The sequence below is a fragment of the Aythya fuligula genome, chromosome 16 (genome assembly GCF_009819795.1).
Source record: "Aythya fuligula isolate bAytFul2 chromosome 16, bAytFul2.pri, whole genome shotgun sequence".
Taxonomy (NCBI): Eukaryota; Metazoa; Chordata; class Aves; order Anseriformes; family Anatidae; genus Aythya; species Aythya fuligula.
In genome coordinates this window covers 13,238,681-13,255,609 of record NC_045574.1, presented here as the reverse complement: position 1 = coordinate 13,255,609, position 16,929 = coordinate 13,238,681, and the positions used below count along the sequence as shown (strand labels likewise).

At 41.0% G+C, this 16,929-nt stretch overlaps 2 protein-coding genes across 3 annotated transcripts; both read right to left on the bottom strand.

The window, feature by feature from the left end:
- Window positions 1–260: 260 nt before the first annotated feature.
- OGFR (opioid growth factor receptor) lies at window positions 261–10,116 on the bottom strand. 2 transcript variants are annotated; one of them, XM_032198381.1, is made up of 9 exons: window positions 9,890–10,116; window positions 7,936–7,989; window positions 5,480–5,527; window positions 4,712–4,774; window positions 4,318–4,402; window positions 3,859–3,937; window positions 3,308–3,374; window positions 2,885–3,033; window positions 261–1,763 (listed from the first exon to the last, which is right to left on the bottom strand). In XM_032198381.1, exons 1-9 carry the CDS (start codon window positions 10,100–10,102, stop codon window positions 425–427), a joined length of 2,097 nt encoding a protein of 698 aa, XP_032054272.1. In that variant the 5' UTR covers window positions 10,103–10,116; the 3' UTR covers window positions 261–424. The 2 variants fall into 2 exon arrangements, with proteins under 2 accessions (XP_032054272.1, XP_032054273.1); XM_032198382.1 differs by lacking the exon at window positions 7,936–7,989.
- Window positions 10,117–10,353: 237 nt separating this feature from the next.
- On the bottom strand, window positions 10,354–14,758 carry MRGBP (MRG domain binding protein). The gene is made up of 5 exons (XM_032198540.1): window positions 14,506–14,758; window positions 13,910–14,031; window positions 13,243–13,324; window positions 12,401–12,475; window positions 10,354–11,616 (listed from the first exon to the last, which is right to left on the bottom strand). The coding sequence occupies exons 1-5, from the start codon at window positions 14,756–14,758 to the stop codon at window positions 11,426–11,428; spliced, it is 723 nt and encodes a 240-aa protein (XP_032054431.1). The 3' UTR covers window positions 10,354–11,425.
- Between the last annotated feature and the right edge of the window lie 2,171 nt (window positions 14,759–16,929).

Below are 16,929 nucleotides of genomic sequence, written 5' to 3'. Positions count from 1 at the left end.
TGCTATCTTACAGTAAAGTTTGTGTATTTAATAAATACTTTCCTAGTTCAAACAAGGAAACTGATTAATTTCCCTCTTCTTTAAAAAGGGACATACCAGAACCAAAGCAAAGTGCAAAAATCCCTGTTGCTCCACGATAGTTCTGAACATCAGATATAAAACAGGAACAGGACACAGCCTGTTTAGGATGACAAATCATTTAAAGTTTTCCTGTTTAGGGTAACCAAGAGCTTGTTCTCAATGAAATCACTACAGATGACTTAAAAAAAAGTGTGGAAGGGTGAAAGTGACACAGGGTCTAGCCTAGATCAGTCCAAACAAAGTTTATTTTTCCATGTGTCTGTGGTGTACAAATCAGTAAAGCTGGCTCCCAGCAGTTAGGGCAATGTCATCTCTGCTTGCTCAAGTGTTTGCTGTGCCGGTCTCACTCCGCTACCTGTTCTTCATCAGGTTCTGCTGCATGCAGCTCAGAGCTACCAGTTTCCTGTATTGCAAGCTCAGGACAAGTAGTTGTCATATTCTGTTCAAGACTCCCTGGAACTTGTTTCTTGCTCGTGGCTTTTGCTTCCTCTTCTTCACTTGCATTTGCTGCCTTTTTATGCTGTTCTATCCCATCTGCCTCACTTTTCCTTCCCAGGACCACGCTATCACAGTGGTGCTGGTCACTCTTTGCTGTGACTTGCTCTGCACCTGACTCCAAGCCATCACTTGGCGGAGATGTCCAGCTAGTCTTAGGAAGCATGGAAGCAGCTGGGCAGCTCAGAGCCCCACCATTTGCGTCACCCCTATCCTTCTTACTAACCTCCTCCTCAGTCATTTTTTTCTCAGCAGCTTTTTCCTCCTCAGCCTCTGCGTTTGAAACAGGTGGATGCAACTGGGCACTGCGGGCAGGCAGCCCCATGTTCAGGTTTATGGCCAAGTTGAATATTTTGTTTCTTTGCGTTCTTTTATCCACTTTCCTCCGTTTTACCGTGGCATCAGCAGTCTCTGGCACTGTTAAGTCTTTGGCGTTTACATTGTCTTCTTTTAGTGTTTCCTGACCCTCTTCTGTTTGCAGGAGGGAGCTTGAGGGGGAGATTTCTGCATCAAGTGCACACTCACCCAGATTACGGGAAATTTTCTCAATATCAGGAGGGCTTTTCAATGGTCCACTCTTTATATTGTCTGCCACGTTTGCATCCAGTTTTCTCTTCTTGCTCTCCTTTGCACAATCATTCTCTGCGGTACCCTGTGCTTCAGCCTTACTGCTGAAATCATTCTCTTCCTGCTGGGTAAACAAAGGTTCCTTCTCATCTTCACCATCTCCTCCCTCTGAAACACACTCACTTAACCTCTCTCTCGTGTCCTCTTCATTCGCTTTAGGCAACACTTCCTGGGCTTCCTCTAGAGATGGGTTCTGACTCTTTTCCACAGAATCATCACATTTTCTACCAGGTTCTTCCTCTTTACTTCCAACTGTTTGGTGCAGCTGGGACTTGGCAGAGCGGGGTCTGTACTTTGAGAGTTTGTCATGTGGCCCCCATACAAAGCTGTCTTGAGGTTTGTAGTGCTGCCAAGCATAGTGGACTAGTTCCCTTCTCTTCTGCTTGCTTCTGACAGTGAATAGAAAGTAATCCAAGGCACTTCTCTTGACATTTGGTAACGTCTCCTTAACAAGAGTTTCAGTTAGGAAAAACTTTACCAAGTGCACTTGATAGTGTTCATATCCCATCTCCCCCAGGCACTTCAGAATGCGAGTGATCCGCAAATTGTTGTGGCTAAACCTGAGACAAACAGATGAGCAAAGTTAAGTGACAGCCTTACAAGCCTCGAGTCATAAACGAACCTCTGGGGTACCTGCAGAATGCTTTGTGTGCTGTTGACAGGGATCTGTAAGAGGGCTACTTCACAGCACAGATGGGAGTACAGGCTGGCTTAATTTTAATGCATCTGTTGCAGCTGTCTACCTTCAACAGTACCTTCCTAGCCCTTCTGGGACTGCTTGGAATAAATGCCTCAACTGCTTGGAAATGTTTTGACATTCTGCATCATTCACTGGTAAATAAATCCTCCATATAGGGTCAGACAGACAAGCCCATGCAGCCCAATATTCTGCCCCTGACGGTGATCTACAGGGTAAGACTGTACAAAAGTTTAAGAACACAGCCATGTAAAGATGCTGCCAGAGATTCATGACTTCAGGACTTAAGCCAGACACAACAGCTTTTTTTTTAATACCTGACACGCTTAAAATTGATTTTTCTTCTGAGTATACCCAGTCCTTTTAGACTTTAACACCACTAAAGATACTGGAATATTAAAGGTTAACACTACCTCTATGATAAGCCCTGCAATAATATAATGTTACCAATGATTTGCAGGGCACTTTTCAACCAAGAGTTCAAAGCTTTTCACACAGCTTAAGGCAGCTTTATAAACAATCAGGGAAGCACATAGTTACACTCCTACTTTGTAGCTTAAATGCTTAACACAAAGGCATCTTTGCTACCTTTAAAATTCTTCCAGTAGTTTCTGCTTAAAATATAGATTTTATAGTACACAAGTACTTGCAGAGCCAATATCAGCATCTCCAAACCTGTATTTCATCCTTTAGGAAGCCAACAAGAAAAATGCCTGCTGTTAACAGTTGCACTGAATACAGAAGAAAAATCAGTCTCACCTGGTTTACTTATTATAAAATTCTTTACATCTTTATCAAGTGACAGAGTGTGACAACATATAGTCATAGGCTGAGACAAGTTAAGTATATATTAACTAGCTAGCCTTCATATCAACAAAAGCCTCTATTTGCCAAAGGTTGAAGATTTTCTTGACTTTGACTTTTTTTCTTCTCATAAAAGTGTATGGCTGTAGTAAATGACCAGTAGTATAAACAGAGACTCACCTGTTCAAGTTTTGAAATCTTTCAGCCCAATTCTCTGCTCTCTTGAGTTCTCCAGTCTCCTGGTTAGTCAGAATTATTCCATAAAATCTCAACATGAGCTGGTAAGCGCGTATAAACCTTTCCATGACTTCCGTGGACTTCTTAAAAGCCTGAAAACAAGGGAAACCAATGAGTACAAGCTGCAACTCTCTAATTACCTGCATCGTTAAGTGGCATTTTGAATTTTAAACACAGATTAATTATATCACTCATCACTTCATTTGCTGCTAGCAACTGGCAGACATACACAAGACAGACAACTGCTTAACAGCACTTGATCAAGCCCTGTTCACATTAGGTCCCCAAGGAAGTAAAGGAAAAGAAAAAAAGCTAGACTTCAAATATAAGGCATTCAGGGAAAAATTTTTAAAAAGCTTTAAATACCTCAATTTCTTGAAGTGTTAGTGGTTTGGCACGCCAGTTCATCCCATGTTCACGTAAAGGGAATAGCCTAAGAGGAAAAAAGTTTTCAGCCCAGGTGATCAAAGATGACACTCAGCCCAGGGAACCCACTTTGTTAAATCTTTCCAATAATTGTGCTATCACAGGTGCCTCTTGGAGAGCTCATATACTTATGGACATGAAAGTACTTCAATTCATGACAAATCCATTACATAAAATAATTGTACACACAGGTTGTAACAACATACTTATTTGCATCTCTCACTGCCTTAATATTTTGTTCTGCAGTACGTCAAAAGACCATTCACAACTGAGATCTATTGTCACAGCTGCACTGGAAATCTGTCTTCAGGATTTCCAGAGCACTGCTTCCAAAAGAATTTGGGAAAAAAAATGAAATAAAAATAATACCCACAACCTGACAAGTTTCAGTCAAAAGCTCAAGAGTAACTCTTGGTCTATTGGGAAGCCAAATTCAGCAATGCACATACAACTGACTTAAAAGAGGCGTTATATTCATGCAGGCACTTTACCACTGTATGTATGAATGGTTTTCTTCCAGAACTTCATAGTTGTCCCACCACAATTCAAGCAGAGTTTCAATATGCAAACCTGAAGAGAAAAAAAATAAAGTGAGGCAAGACAAAATAACACCAAATGAAAATTAAAAGCTAGCCCATCATCTAAGGTGGCCCATTATCCATCAGCAGGCATTAGTATACAGACATCAGCTTCTCTACTAGACAACTATCCTGAGAAGTCAGGAAAAAAAACAACTAGTATTGTACTAGCAAACAAAAATTAAGGAATTTACAGCAGGAACAAAAACGTTTTTAGGGGATTTATTTTTTTTGGTGTGTGTGCGCACGTGTTTTTTTTTTGTTTTGTTTTGTTTTTTTAATAGTTGTCCCACATGGATCACACTAATCTTTCACCAACTTAAAACAGCTGCAGTAGAGCAGCACTGAGCAGTCATCAAGCAAGGTACTCACCCTGAGGCAAAAAAACAATTTCATTTTTGTAAAAGCTCAAGTTCCACATCTGTTCTTCCTCCTCATTTTCTGGTTCTGTCAAACCCTGGAGATGAGAATAAGAAATCAACAAGTAGCATTGTTTTCAAACGCAGTATTCACTTCAATGCTTCTTACTTTCCTTCCCTCTTGTTCTCAGCACAGGCTAAATCCTTTAAATGTTTTGGGAAATAACAGCTTGTTTCTGATGCACCCACATGCACATTATCCCTTCCCCCTCACAAACTAATCCTTTAAAGGTCTGAGCCTGTCGATGTAAAGATAAGAGGGTGTCCTCAAACCTAGAACATGTTCCTAAACTTAGCATGCAATGAGGAAGAGCCACAAGAGAGGTGCATTATCATTTAGTCCATACCGGGTAACGATGCCTGTATCTCTGCAAGTCTCTTGCTGCATTCCAGTTGCGCCTGCCTGAGAACTAGAGAAAAGTGACAGATCAGACATCCAGAACAAAGTTGTCTTCTGAAAAAAAAAAATATAAATGGAAAGAAAAAACTGAACTTAGCATCTCTCATGTGTGCTACTCCCCTGCACCCTCCACCCTGCTGTCCCAGCACCCCAAGAACTGCCAGTTTCTACCATAGTTGTTCCCCTGTATTCCTGAGGGCTATTTAGGATTACAAGAAGTTAACACCATCTCCTTGAACCAAAATATTTGTTTGTATTTCCAGTCTTATTAATCAGGGTCTTCATGTTTTATGCTTATCTTTTACCCCAGACAGGTTTTCCTACAGAAATGGTCAGAATCAGCTGGAAAGTCTCTGAATGTTAAAATCTCATTTTGTTTGTTAACTCAGGTTTTAGTTCGTCTTTTAGAAACCTTTATCTGTTTGTCTCTGAGTCACTACATACCTTAGTCACGACAGAGATCATACTTTAAGTTGTTGAATTCAAGACACAGAAAGATCATTCAAGACTCCTTTTTCCTCTAGACACTATTAAAGTGAAACTTTCTTCATCTTTGCTTCCTCATCTAGAACAGCCTTGCTGATGTGGCATCATGATTTAGACAGTGAACAGTAACAGAGCCACATGGTCACATCACATATTTATTTTATTCCCGTAACAATCACCTTCATTACTGCTCATCTCTCCAAGTAACAAAACTTTATGCCAAGCCTACCTGAAAAGCCATCTGAGACAACGGTAACAAATTTGAACTTCCTTGCTCCTATAAAGAGAAAGCATTTAGTAGGAAACACATTGAAACCAAATAAATAAATATATACCAGATGAAGATACCCAGAGCAGTAATTCGCATGATTCCTATTAGTTGCCAAGTGACAGATTTACCTAGTTACAGCTGAATTCACATGATTCATAATTGAAAATCCTATAGAAAAAAAACTGCAGAGCCACATTCACCTGACAATTCGGTATCAGGTTCTCCTTACTACACAGATATGGTGGATTCAGTTCAGTTGTAGCATCTACACTGAAATCACAAAGAACAGCTTCCTTTCTTCCTCTGAACTTTGTGAAAGTTGCAAGCATGACATCACTTAAAACCCATTTTAACTGAATTATGTGTGTGTTTAGGTATATTTAAGTGGATTACTTCAGATTTTGTTACAATTCATAAGCAATACAGATTTAGTCTTGCTATGTGCTGAACCATCTGGTCTCAAATCATGAAAAACCACTGAAAAGCATTCTGAAATGTCAAGGCAGAGCTATCAAAATGAACGAGGCTGCTTGTGAACAGAAGTATCCTGCCAATGCAAAGCACACCAGAATCAGCGTTCAGCACCAGCCAACACTGGGAGCAGTTGTTGTGAAACAGGGATAAGCTGTGCACCATCTTGCAAAATCAGTGTTTTAAGAAACTTAGAAGAAAGAAGCAGCAAATGATCTCCTGAATTATTTTTAAACTTCATTGGATACTTCTCAGCCTCCTTCGCCTAGAGAAAAGTGAAAAAGAAAATCACTTCCTATCGAACAGCAAACACTGATCACTGGTTCTGTTAATTAATGTGGGAACGGGATTAGATTTTGTAACACCTCCTTGTAACGAAGTCATCCCTTCAACAGACCTGTTGATTGTTAAAATTTACAAAGCGTGCACAGCAGTAGAGAGATCAAAGCTTTATCTATAGAGGGAGGTCATCAATACAGAATTTCTAAAGTTACATTTTAAATATCTATTTACACGCTATGATTCCCCCATATTTTGGTGACATGAGTTTGAAAAACAATTTTTTATTTTTTTAAATGTATTAACCTGTGATGTCTTAAAATAACGCCTGTCTACACTGCAGTACATTTCCCAAAGGCACACGGCCCACACAAGATTAGCAATCCATGCACTAGTGCCCATCCCTGTGATCTGTTCTGCCAATACAATGGTTAGAAATGCACATAAGTATAAAAAGCTTTGCTATACAGTTAATGCTGGAAAAAATAAGTAAATATGCAGCTGCAAACCCGAGACTGAGAAATATGCTCAGCCAGAATGTCAGTATTAATCTTTTGTTCAAGATGTAAGCACAAACTAGGATTTAGCACTTCGAAATTCAATGCTTTTAATTGTAGGTTTTGAAATCCACAGATGAAATCCTGATACATGTGAAATTAATGAGAACTTTACTACCAATTACAGGGGAATCAATTTACAGACATTCTTTATGCTTAAGAGTTTAAAATGATGTCCTTTAACACAGTTAGCTGGGAAAGACAATCAACTGCCTCCAATTTTGAGAAAGGAGTGGTTTGCTGAAGAATAAGCAGAGATACAGAAACAGCACCTTACAAAATTGTGTTACTTCTATCTAACTTGGCTTAGAAAGAAGATACAGGAAGAAAGCAAGCTGGAGCACAGCAATCAAGATGTCTTTCCTCTCTTTACTTCCTCATCTGTCCATTGAGGTGTTGCTCCTGGGTCTCTATAAACTTCAATTCAAGCCACACAGAAACATAACCTGCCCTTTCTTTCTAGATTAGGGAGACAAACTTGTATGCATAAATCCAACCTCCTTATTTCTCTCACAACACTGTCAAGCAATTTTAGGTGGGTTTCCCTCTCCAGCAATGCCACGCATCAATCAGAACTTGCACTGCTTTGTGGAGAGTGAGAGGAAAGCAGAGAACAAAGCTAGAGAGGGTAAGTGGACAGAATCAGCTGGAAACATGGACAATAATACATGGACAGCATTTGGCTGGAAACTAGAAACCAACTCCAACTGAAGGGGACGCGCAAAGCATCAACAAGACAAAGGAACAAGAAAGAAGACAAAATCCTTGAGAAGCAATTGAAGCCTTTTGTTGGTGGAGAGTTAGGAGAAGGCAGAACTACAGAGCTTGTTACGTGGCTCTGAGCAATGGAGCATGAACCCTGTGCACTACAGCAGACTAATAAGCAAACTTTTAAAATGAGCACAAACCCCAAGATTTTCTATACTTAATTTTAGAAGAAGCTAAAAGCACCGGAATGCAAAAGAGCTGAAATGATACACTTGCAGGAATTTCAGATTGCAAATCTGGAGCATTTGCAAGAGGCACAAGTGACATGCAAACACAGAAGTAAAATTTGAAGAAGGCTTTGAAAGTGTGTAGTGAAAAAGAATAATAAAAAACTCTAACCTCCTTATTGAGAAAACACTTTAGTAGCTTCTTGAATATAGCATACCAGCTAGACTGAGGGGAGAAGAATTAGAATTAGTGTAATACAAGCAGAAGTAGGAACTTATGTTGGAAACTGATTCATGCCTTAGGCAGGTTGTAAATGCACAACTGATAGCAGATATTTTTGTACTCGGCCTCACTCCCCTTAAAAAAAAAAAAAAAAATCAGGCACTGAAAGATAAAGGTGATTACGCATTCACCACCGAAGGAAGAACTCTTTAAAGATGCAGAGCAATACTCCATAAGTCTCAGGGAGAACATCGTTCTTCGTAACGTAAAGTTTGAAAAGTCCACTCACTGGAGTAAAAAAAATGCTCCTTGCTTTTTACTGTTGTCATAGTCCAGAAGTTGCTCTAGGAAAAAAAAAAATCTGAAGAACAAAACACATTCAAAAAGGATAATCTAAAAGTTTGAGGCATTTTATGAGGTTTTAGAGCTTGTACACAAAACCAGAGCTTTAACTGTGAACAAAAGAAAAATGACGGTGTGCCATCAAACAACGCAAGTCACTTATAGAAACTAGCAAGGATTTTCTGTGTAGTACCACAGCTATTCCATCTGAAACATGTGACCTTTCACAGATCCGCATACATAGCTAAGGCCTAACTATGTTCCCTGCAGTAAATCCCATGAAAATGTACACATACATCTGCATTAACATTTTGGTTTTGTTTGCAAAGTATAGAGGGCATGTTATGGTATGAAGTCACCGGTGTTTGGAAAACTATGTTTACCATATATATATATATATATATATATATATATATATATATATATATATATATATATAAATATAAATATGTTCTTATAAGTGAGATTATTTTATTCACTTAATGTTTATAAAATAAGATTAAAGTTCAGTATTAAACTCCTTTAAGAATATATTAATTAGACAGCTTTATCTGCCTATTTCTATTCTGAGGACGATTTACTGAAACAAAACTAAAGTAAAAGATAAGTTTCGCTTTCCTTGAAAGGGGAGGAGTTAAATTAATGAACAGTAATGGGTTTCAGCTGAAGGCTGAAAAACAGAGAACAAGTTTTGCAATTGCAAAGCCATGTTGCAGAAGTTGATGACACTCAGAACACTGATGCTAAGTTTAGGAATTTTAGATAAAATCAACAAGTTCTTTTTACATCAAATTAACACTATTTTAAGGCAGTGGGAGAAGCGCTCGCACTTTTCATCACAACTGCACGCGTACCTGCAGTTTTTAGACCACCAGTGAATCTTTTACACTTTCAGAGCTGCTCTATAACATGCTCCCTAGGAAAAAAAAAAATGGCTACAAGAAATAAAACCTTACAGTTCGTTTTTTGTAAGTGAACAGATGTGATGGCTCTCGATGGCATGAAAGAGCGTAGGCAAGGACACTGTAGAAAGAGTAGGATACTAACAAAAAACGATTAAAACCAAAGAGCTGCTGAAAAACACTGATGTCTGAAAGTCAAAGTGCAGTCAGCCGGCTGGCACCCCCCAGGACACTGAACTTGTATTTACAACATAAAGAATAAACGAGAACCCAGCACATCGCAGCCTGCTGAAACCTGAAGCAGCTGCAGAGCCCCAGCACACCTCTGCCTTCACAACCTTTCCCTGCAGAGCTCGTTTCCAAACGGGCTGGATTTTTTTTTTGGGGGGGGCTGAAGATTTGCTTCCCCAGCACGAAGCTGCAATTAAAAATAATTGCTCAGCGCCAGAACGGCGACCACAACCCAAACCACCTTCGGCTCCCTACCAGCCGTTTAAGCTGCTCCGGTTGCTGACTGGAAATTCGAGTATTAAAGAGAAAATAACCTAAAAACCCCGGCGGGAGGGCTCGGCAGGTGCAGGGAAGGGCTGTGAGGGGCTGAGGCCTCCGCGCCCCCCCTGTGGCACCCGCCGACTCCCCCCAAACCCACCGGGACCCACCTGGGCCTGCCCGGAGCCCTTCGCTGGCTCCTCCGCATCCTCCAGCCGGTCTTCATCGCCAGCCTCCTCCTTCTCTTTTTCCTCTTCTTCCTCCTCCTTCTCCTCCTCCTCCTCCTCGTCGTCGTCCTCCTCCCAGGTGGAGTCGTACTGCCATGAGCGCGCCTCAGCCCCTGCCTCGGCCTCCTCCGGCCTGAAGCCGAGCCAGGCCGCCATGGGGGAGCGGGGCGGGGAAAGGGAAAGCGAAAGGGGCGGCGGGGCCGGCACAAAGCCCAGCACGTGGGGGGCGAGGAAGAGGAGGAGGAGGAAAGGAAAAGAGGAGGAGGAGGAGGAAGAGGAGGAGGAATCGCGGTGCTAAAGCCCGCCCCGGCCCTGCCCCTCACAGCCGGCAGCACTGCGGGGGGGCCCGGGGACGCGTTAGGTGAGGTGGGTGCTGGGCTCCTCGCCGCGCAAGCAATGCGGACAGATTAAGCGAGAATTCCTTTTATTAACGAACAGGTAACGCGGTGGAACAAATTTGGTAGTGTTTCAGCCCGGTCACGTGGCTTTTTGGTGACCGCGGTCCATCTTTGCACCAGTCAAAAATAGCGACTGCAATCCTAGTGTTCTAGCGTATAAAAAGTAAGTGTTACAACGTCAGTAAAAAATGAAATTGTTGAACAGGGTTAATGCTTTGCAGTACCAATTCCACTTAACATTTTATAAAACCGCTTTAAAAATAAATAACAAAGTACAAACCCCCCCGGTTTTATACTATTGTAGTACAAACGGATGAAGCAACACCCCCAGGTTTAGGCACAGCTCAACTGCTCCCTTTCAAAACCAGTGATGCTGCTGGATGCTTTATTTAGGACACATTAATTATTCTCTCTAGGGGCATTATTGTTTTCACTCTACTTACAGTATATAAAATTGTAAAAACAGAAAATATTTACATCACTAAAGGTAAAAGTTGACATTTCTCCAGCAAACAGTGTGAAAGAATACTTCAACACAGTAGTTATCTGTATTTAAAAGTATTTTAGTTTTACTGAACCAACAAATTCAGACATTTAATACAAATGCTATGTTTGCATAAATTAAAACGGCCAAACAACGTAGCCCATAGAGGGTCTGTGATATTCACAACAATAAAAAAGGCAAAAAACAAGCAATTCAAAAATTACAGAAATAACCCATACTTCTCATGAATTGAGGCTCTGTGTTATGACCGACACTTGTTTCATGAACTACGCCGAGACAGTGTGTGCTTCTGGTTGGAAATGCAAACACAGCAACTGTTACAAACGCATAAACCACTAAACGCTGCCAGCTTCCTTCCTGAACGCCCTGAGAAGGTAGCCATCGCTCGGCTACTCAGTGCCAACCAGCAAACAAATCAGGAAAGACTGGCAAAGTCTTGTACGCATAAAGCCAATGTGCAGATTCTTCGAGTACCTGGCTCAGGTATCTTCTCCTTTCTGAAAAAGTTGACGTAATGACTATCCTGCTATTTGTTTTTAAATGTCCCATCGTTAATTTCTTCTGCTTTTCACAGCTTTATGTTCTGCGTCGTTTTGCAGCACTCGGACTGGAAGGATTACTGTTTGCATTTAAGACCTTTTCAGTGACTCTGTTGCGCTTCCTTTTATCAGATCCTTCTTTGGACCCAGAATCTGATGAAGTTTTCTCTTTCTCTTTGCTGCTTGGCTTTTCAGTTGTTTTTCCTAAACTTCCAGAGGGTGCAAAAACTGAAATAGAATCAAAGTAATGATTCAAGATCAGACTTATAGGTAAACAAGAACTGATATCATATTTCTTTATATTACATAAAACTTTTCAAGCCAATCAATTCTTAGCATCTTTAAAGACACTTCAAGTATTATTCTCACTTTTTCAAAAGGCACAGCGTGCTTTTATTATTTACTTTAAAGACAGGCATGTATACTGACAGGCTAAAAGTGAAATAAAACAGTACTTAAAATACTAAATAGGAACACTTACACAACATAGGACCATTCTATGAAATTTATAATCAGAAATGGTAATTACATTTGGTATTATAGATACCAAACACACCTGAACATCCAGAATAAGAAATTTAATATACCTTTAAAATGTGTGTTTAGATCTTTTATTACACTCAATCTTAACACACCACTTTTTCTGTGATGTAAAGATTATGAAAATACATAGTTAACGGTTGGCTTGGCCTGTTATGATAATAGCAGGATCACTACTGTTCATGTTTGACTTCATTCTATGCAAAATCTTAATAAGCTTCATTTAAAAGAAGCAAGACAATGCAAATAAAATGGAAAAAAAGAAGAAAAACACTTTTCCTTCCTTCCTAATTAAGCATACCATCTTGTAACCTTTTGTGTTTGTTTTTTTTTTTATTTATAGGCAGTAATTTCTCTCGTGAGATCCTATCACAGATTACTTTATGTTCGCTAAAACTGGGCTTAACTTTCTTTCAGAGTTTTTTTGTAGTTGTTTTTTCTCATACTATACAGTAGAGAAATACAAATCTACCTTCTTCTGGACCTGCATGTGTTTCCATTTCTTCTTTGATTTCCTCTTTCACTTCTTCTTCAATCATTACTTTTCCTACAGGAATGATCAGTACGCAATGGTTAGATCATTTTGAGGTACCACATGTAGGTTTTCTGGATTAGTAGCCTCAGCATATGTGCAGTGTATACAAATATTCAGTTCAACATTCAGCATTAATTTAGAAATGTTCTTCAGTCCTGTGACAGAGAAATGTAGCTAACACTCCAACCATACTAAGAGCAAGGCACATGTCACACAACATAAAAGTTCCACTGAAATTATAACAGGAACAAAGTAAAATGCTAATTAGGAAAAACTTATTGCAATTCTTAGATATGATTCTCTACTGCATTTTTAGTATAAAGTTTATTACACCTAATAATTGAGAAGCATTTCACTGTAGTTTAAAATATCTTTTGCCTACACCCAGAAAGAGAAGTTGAATCTAAATGGTATAAGCAGAACCTGTTTGTGCCATATTAACATCCCATTTATATTATATTTAAGAATAGGAGAAATATTGTATGGAATCTAACCAAAGGCCTATCTCCTACAGTAGAGAATCAAAGAGGCTTATAGGTGGGAAATATGAACCACACAGGCAGTGTGATCCTTTCTCTGATAGTTTTGTTCTGTCATCAGTTCACAAATTCACGAGATATTGTTGTATCTGTTCAATACCTCTTTTTCATGAATATACCTAATACACCAGAATGAAAGAATAGCCATGTATTGGCATGTTACGTTCTTTTTGTGTTAAACTACTTGTTCTAAGATGAGATTAGAAGAACAGAAAGCAAGAGACTGCTATCACATCTTACCTTCTCTCACTTCTTGAATCAATTCATCAGGAAGAACAAAATTCTTCTCTATATTAGGGAATGGAAGAATCTCAGATTCATGCTTAGAAAGAAAAGAAAGATTTTTATGAATGATTTTGGTAAAATAAATAATTTGGACGTAGAAATGCAATCCCAAACTATTTTAAGTGCAATTAGTAGCTAAATAATTCTTAACAAGATACTCAGACACTAGAGAATCAGGATGCTTCTGATGTCAAACTGATTACTAAGGTCAAGATAATTGAGATCAGGACACCAAATCATAATCATGAGAGATCATTTCTATAAACTGATCCTGGAAAATTCTTAATAAAAACACGTATACCTCCCTGTTTGGTACTTAAGTTAAGTAACTGTGTAAATGTTTGCTGGATCAGCATGTTGGCGATAAAAAAAAAAAAATCTCCCTAAATTCAGAACACAGTATAGGGAAAAAAACAAACAAACAAACAAACAAACAAAAAAAAAACACTTTACGCTTTACTGCTTTCCACCTAACACACTCTTATACAAGAAAAACTTCATCTCACTCTAACATGTAATTCTCAGTAACATGAAGGTTTGGTTAGGTCCAGTGATTATGGCTTATCAACACTCCTGAATGACAGGAGGTACGAGCGTGCCTGCATTCCTCTTTTATACTCACAAGAGCCTGCATGTCATACATGGTGCTCAGATGGTCCCAAATCACTTTGGAAGAAATCTGCCGTCCGATGTTCTGACTGAACTTATCTCGGATACAAATCATGTGGAAATGGCGATTCACACCTGAGGTGAGAGTTCACTGCATTAATGCTACTAATAATCTTATTTGTGCCACAGAATTAAAAAAAAAAAAACACACCAAAACTCAAAAACCAACCATATAAAATGTCATTACAGTGAAATCACACAGAAAAGGTGACGTGGGCAGCCCTGCCCGGCCGTTTTTTCACCCTACATTAGAGGTGCTATCTGAGGAGGGGCTGAGAACGCCTCGCTGGGTACCGCTTTCCCCACGCGGCCAGAACTTTTAGTGAGGCTGTGTGAAAAAAATAACCCCAAAAAACCGGGGCACCAAGGCCGGGAAGGGGAGGCTGGCTCCGAGAGGCCGCTAGGGGCAGCACCGCAGCGCGGCCGAGGCCGTGCCACCCCCGGAGGGGGGATCCCTCACACGCCCCCCGCCCATCCCCGCCGCCCTGCTCTCCTCCCCGGCCACCGCCGCTACTCGAGCCCGCGGCTTCACCGCGGCCTAGCTCTCACCTACGGGCTTGTGGCCCAGCATGGCGTGGAAGAGGCAAACCTCCACTTCGGGACTCCACACCACCACCGCCTCCTCCGCCGCCGCCGCCGCTGCTGCCGGGGGCACGCCGGGCTCCGGGGCTGAGGCAGCCGCGGCGGCGGCGGCCGCGACGGCGGCGGCGGCGGCCGCGACGGCGGCGGCAGCCCCCGGGCCGGCCGAGGGCAGCGGCGGCTTCTCCACAGCGGCGGCCGAGCCGCCCTCCGCCTCCCCCATGGCCGCGCCGCAGCCGCCGGGCCCCCGGCGCCCCCTGCCGTTCCCCCGCCGCCCGCCGCCCGCAGCGGCTCCTGCCGGCCGGAGGGAGGAAGGGAAATGCCCCGCTTTGGGGTTTTTAGTGGAGTTCAGGGAGTTTTTGAGGGGTTTTAGGTTAGTTTTGGAGGCGGAGAGCCGGGGGAGAAGGCAAGGCATGGAGATGTTCCTCTGAGGGGTGAAAACCCTGAGGGGTTTTGCTTTAGGGTGTGAAGTAATCCTAAGGCAGTGGTACTGCTTTTACTTCACGTTTACATGAGGAAAGCTCAAGAGAAGGCAGAGGTGCGCTAAGAGGCTCCGAATTAACCAGCCCAGGGAGCTGGGGATAGCCTAAGGGGGAAGGGGAAGCCCAGAGGTCGGAGAGGGGCCTGGGGCTCCGCCCTGCCACCAGCAAGGCCTCGGCCACCCCAGCGATCGCCATCCTCAGGAGCAAAGCTGCTGCCAAAATGGGAGATTTCTCTTGGGAAAGGTGCTTCAGCACCCCAAAATGCCCGTCATTGTTACAGCAGCATCGTTTCGTGTGAGCCTGGCACTGATGCAGAACAGGTAACTCTGCCTTAGGAGTTGAAAAAACACAGAACCTGCTTTGCCTGTCATTTAAGGCATTAAAAATGTTTAACTTGAGAAGAAAAAGAATGTGTCATTCTCTCTGTAGCACATTTTTTGGTTGTTTGATTGATTTTTGGACCTCTTAGGCATTACTGGGGATACGGGCATGGTTGCTCAGGTGATCAAGTGTGCGATTGCTCACTCCTCACTTGAAGTCGTAATCCTTTTGGTGGCATTAAAATGATTTCAATGGCAAATGACAATGACATCAAATGTAAAGAACAACTGTTTTGTTCGAAGTGAATAATAAAACCGTGGGGGCAGAAACTCGCAGGCAAAAACACATTATCTTCATGCAAATTGTCCAAATAATAAAAAGTGGGAAGGCAAAAATGCAATTTTCTGAAATTGAAATCTTTCTGTACGGTTGATACTCAAATAATTAACTAACACATGTCATTCTTTGGGGCCTGATGTGTTGCTCATACCTCAAACAGATTAAGCAAACACTTGAAATAAGTTAAACCCAAAGCATCGCGTGTGCTGCCTTGGAAAGTTTGGTGGTAAGGATGCTGGATATGCATGCCTGAATACAAATTCTGGTTTCTACCAGGATTCAGGCTTCTCTCTCAAAATGGAGAAAAATCTCTCACTCCAGTCTGATTTAAATACTGCTGAAATTCTCCAAGAATGACTGTTTGTGTGAGAGCTCAATTAAGAATGACAGAGATCTTGCAGGAATGGCTTTTCACATCAAGAGTACAGGATCCTCCACAAATATTTTTTCTGTCTGCTGTTAGCTTTGTACCTGTGTCCTGGTTGTGATAAATCTGCCTTTACACAGCTTAGGCTTCACAGTAGTTCCCTCATTTTGAGCAAAATTTATATATTGACTAGAATTTGCTGATCTCAAATACAAATCCGCATACTTTTCCCATTAAATCCAGCCTTAAATCCAATAAGGCTCTCAGACCTGTTTAATCTTCCAATGTTTATTTGGTCTATGCTGCTACCTAGTCTTAATCTGCTATCAAAAGAGATGGTTATGATTTCCTGTGATGACTGCACAGCAGGAGTAAATGAGTTCCCGAACAACTAAATTCCTGTTTTCATACATGTTTCTAGGCTTAGAAAAATGAAGGAAGAAAGAAAAGCAACTAAATTACAGAGTAGAAAATTTGTTTCCCCATAGAATAGTTTTCAAAGTTTTGCAGGAAGATTTTTTTTTTTATATTTTATTTTTAAGTCTGTGTGAAACACAGAGCTTCAGCACTCTCATCTGTCACATCATGCTTCTACTTAAAGACTATCATCAAGAGGGAATAACTGTGTCAGCTCAGATAGCAATTTTTATGTCATTAAGTTCTGATGATTAAAAAAAGTAGCATGTGAAACCGAATGTGAAAAACATATGGCTACCTCTGAAAGTACAATAGCATATGAAAATAATCTAATTCAGTAGAATAATGTTAATTCAACAGGAAGAGTATATGCATAAATTGGTTGGTATTTTCTTTCAATCACAAATAATTATATTTGCCTGCGTCTAAATTTCCTTTTTTCTTACAATGCCTCTAGGAAACATATGG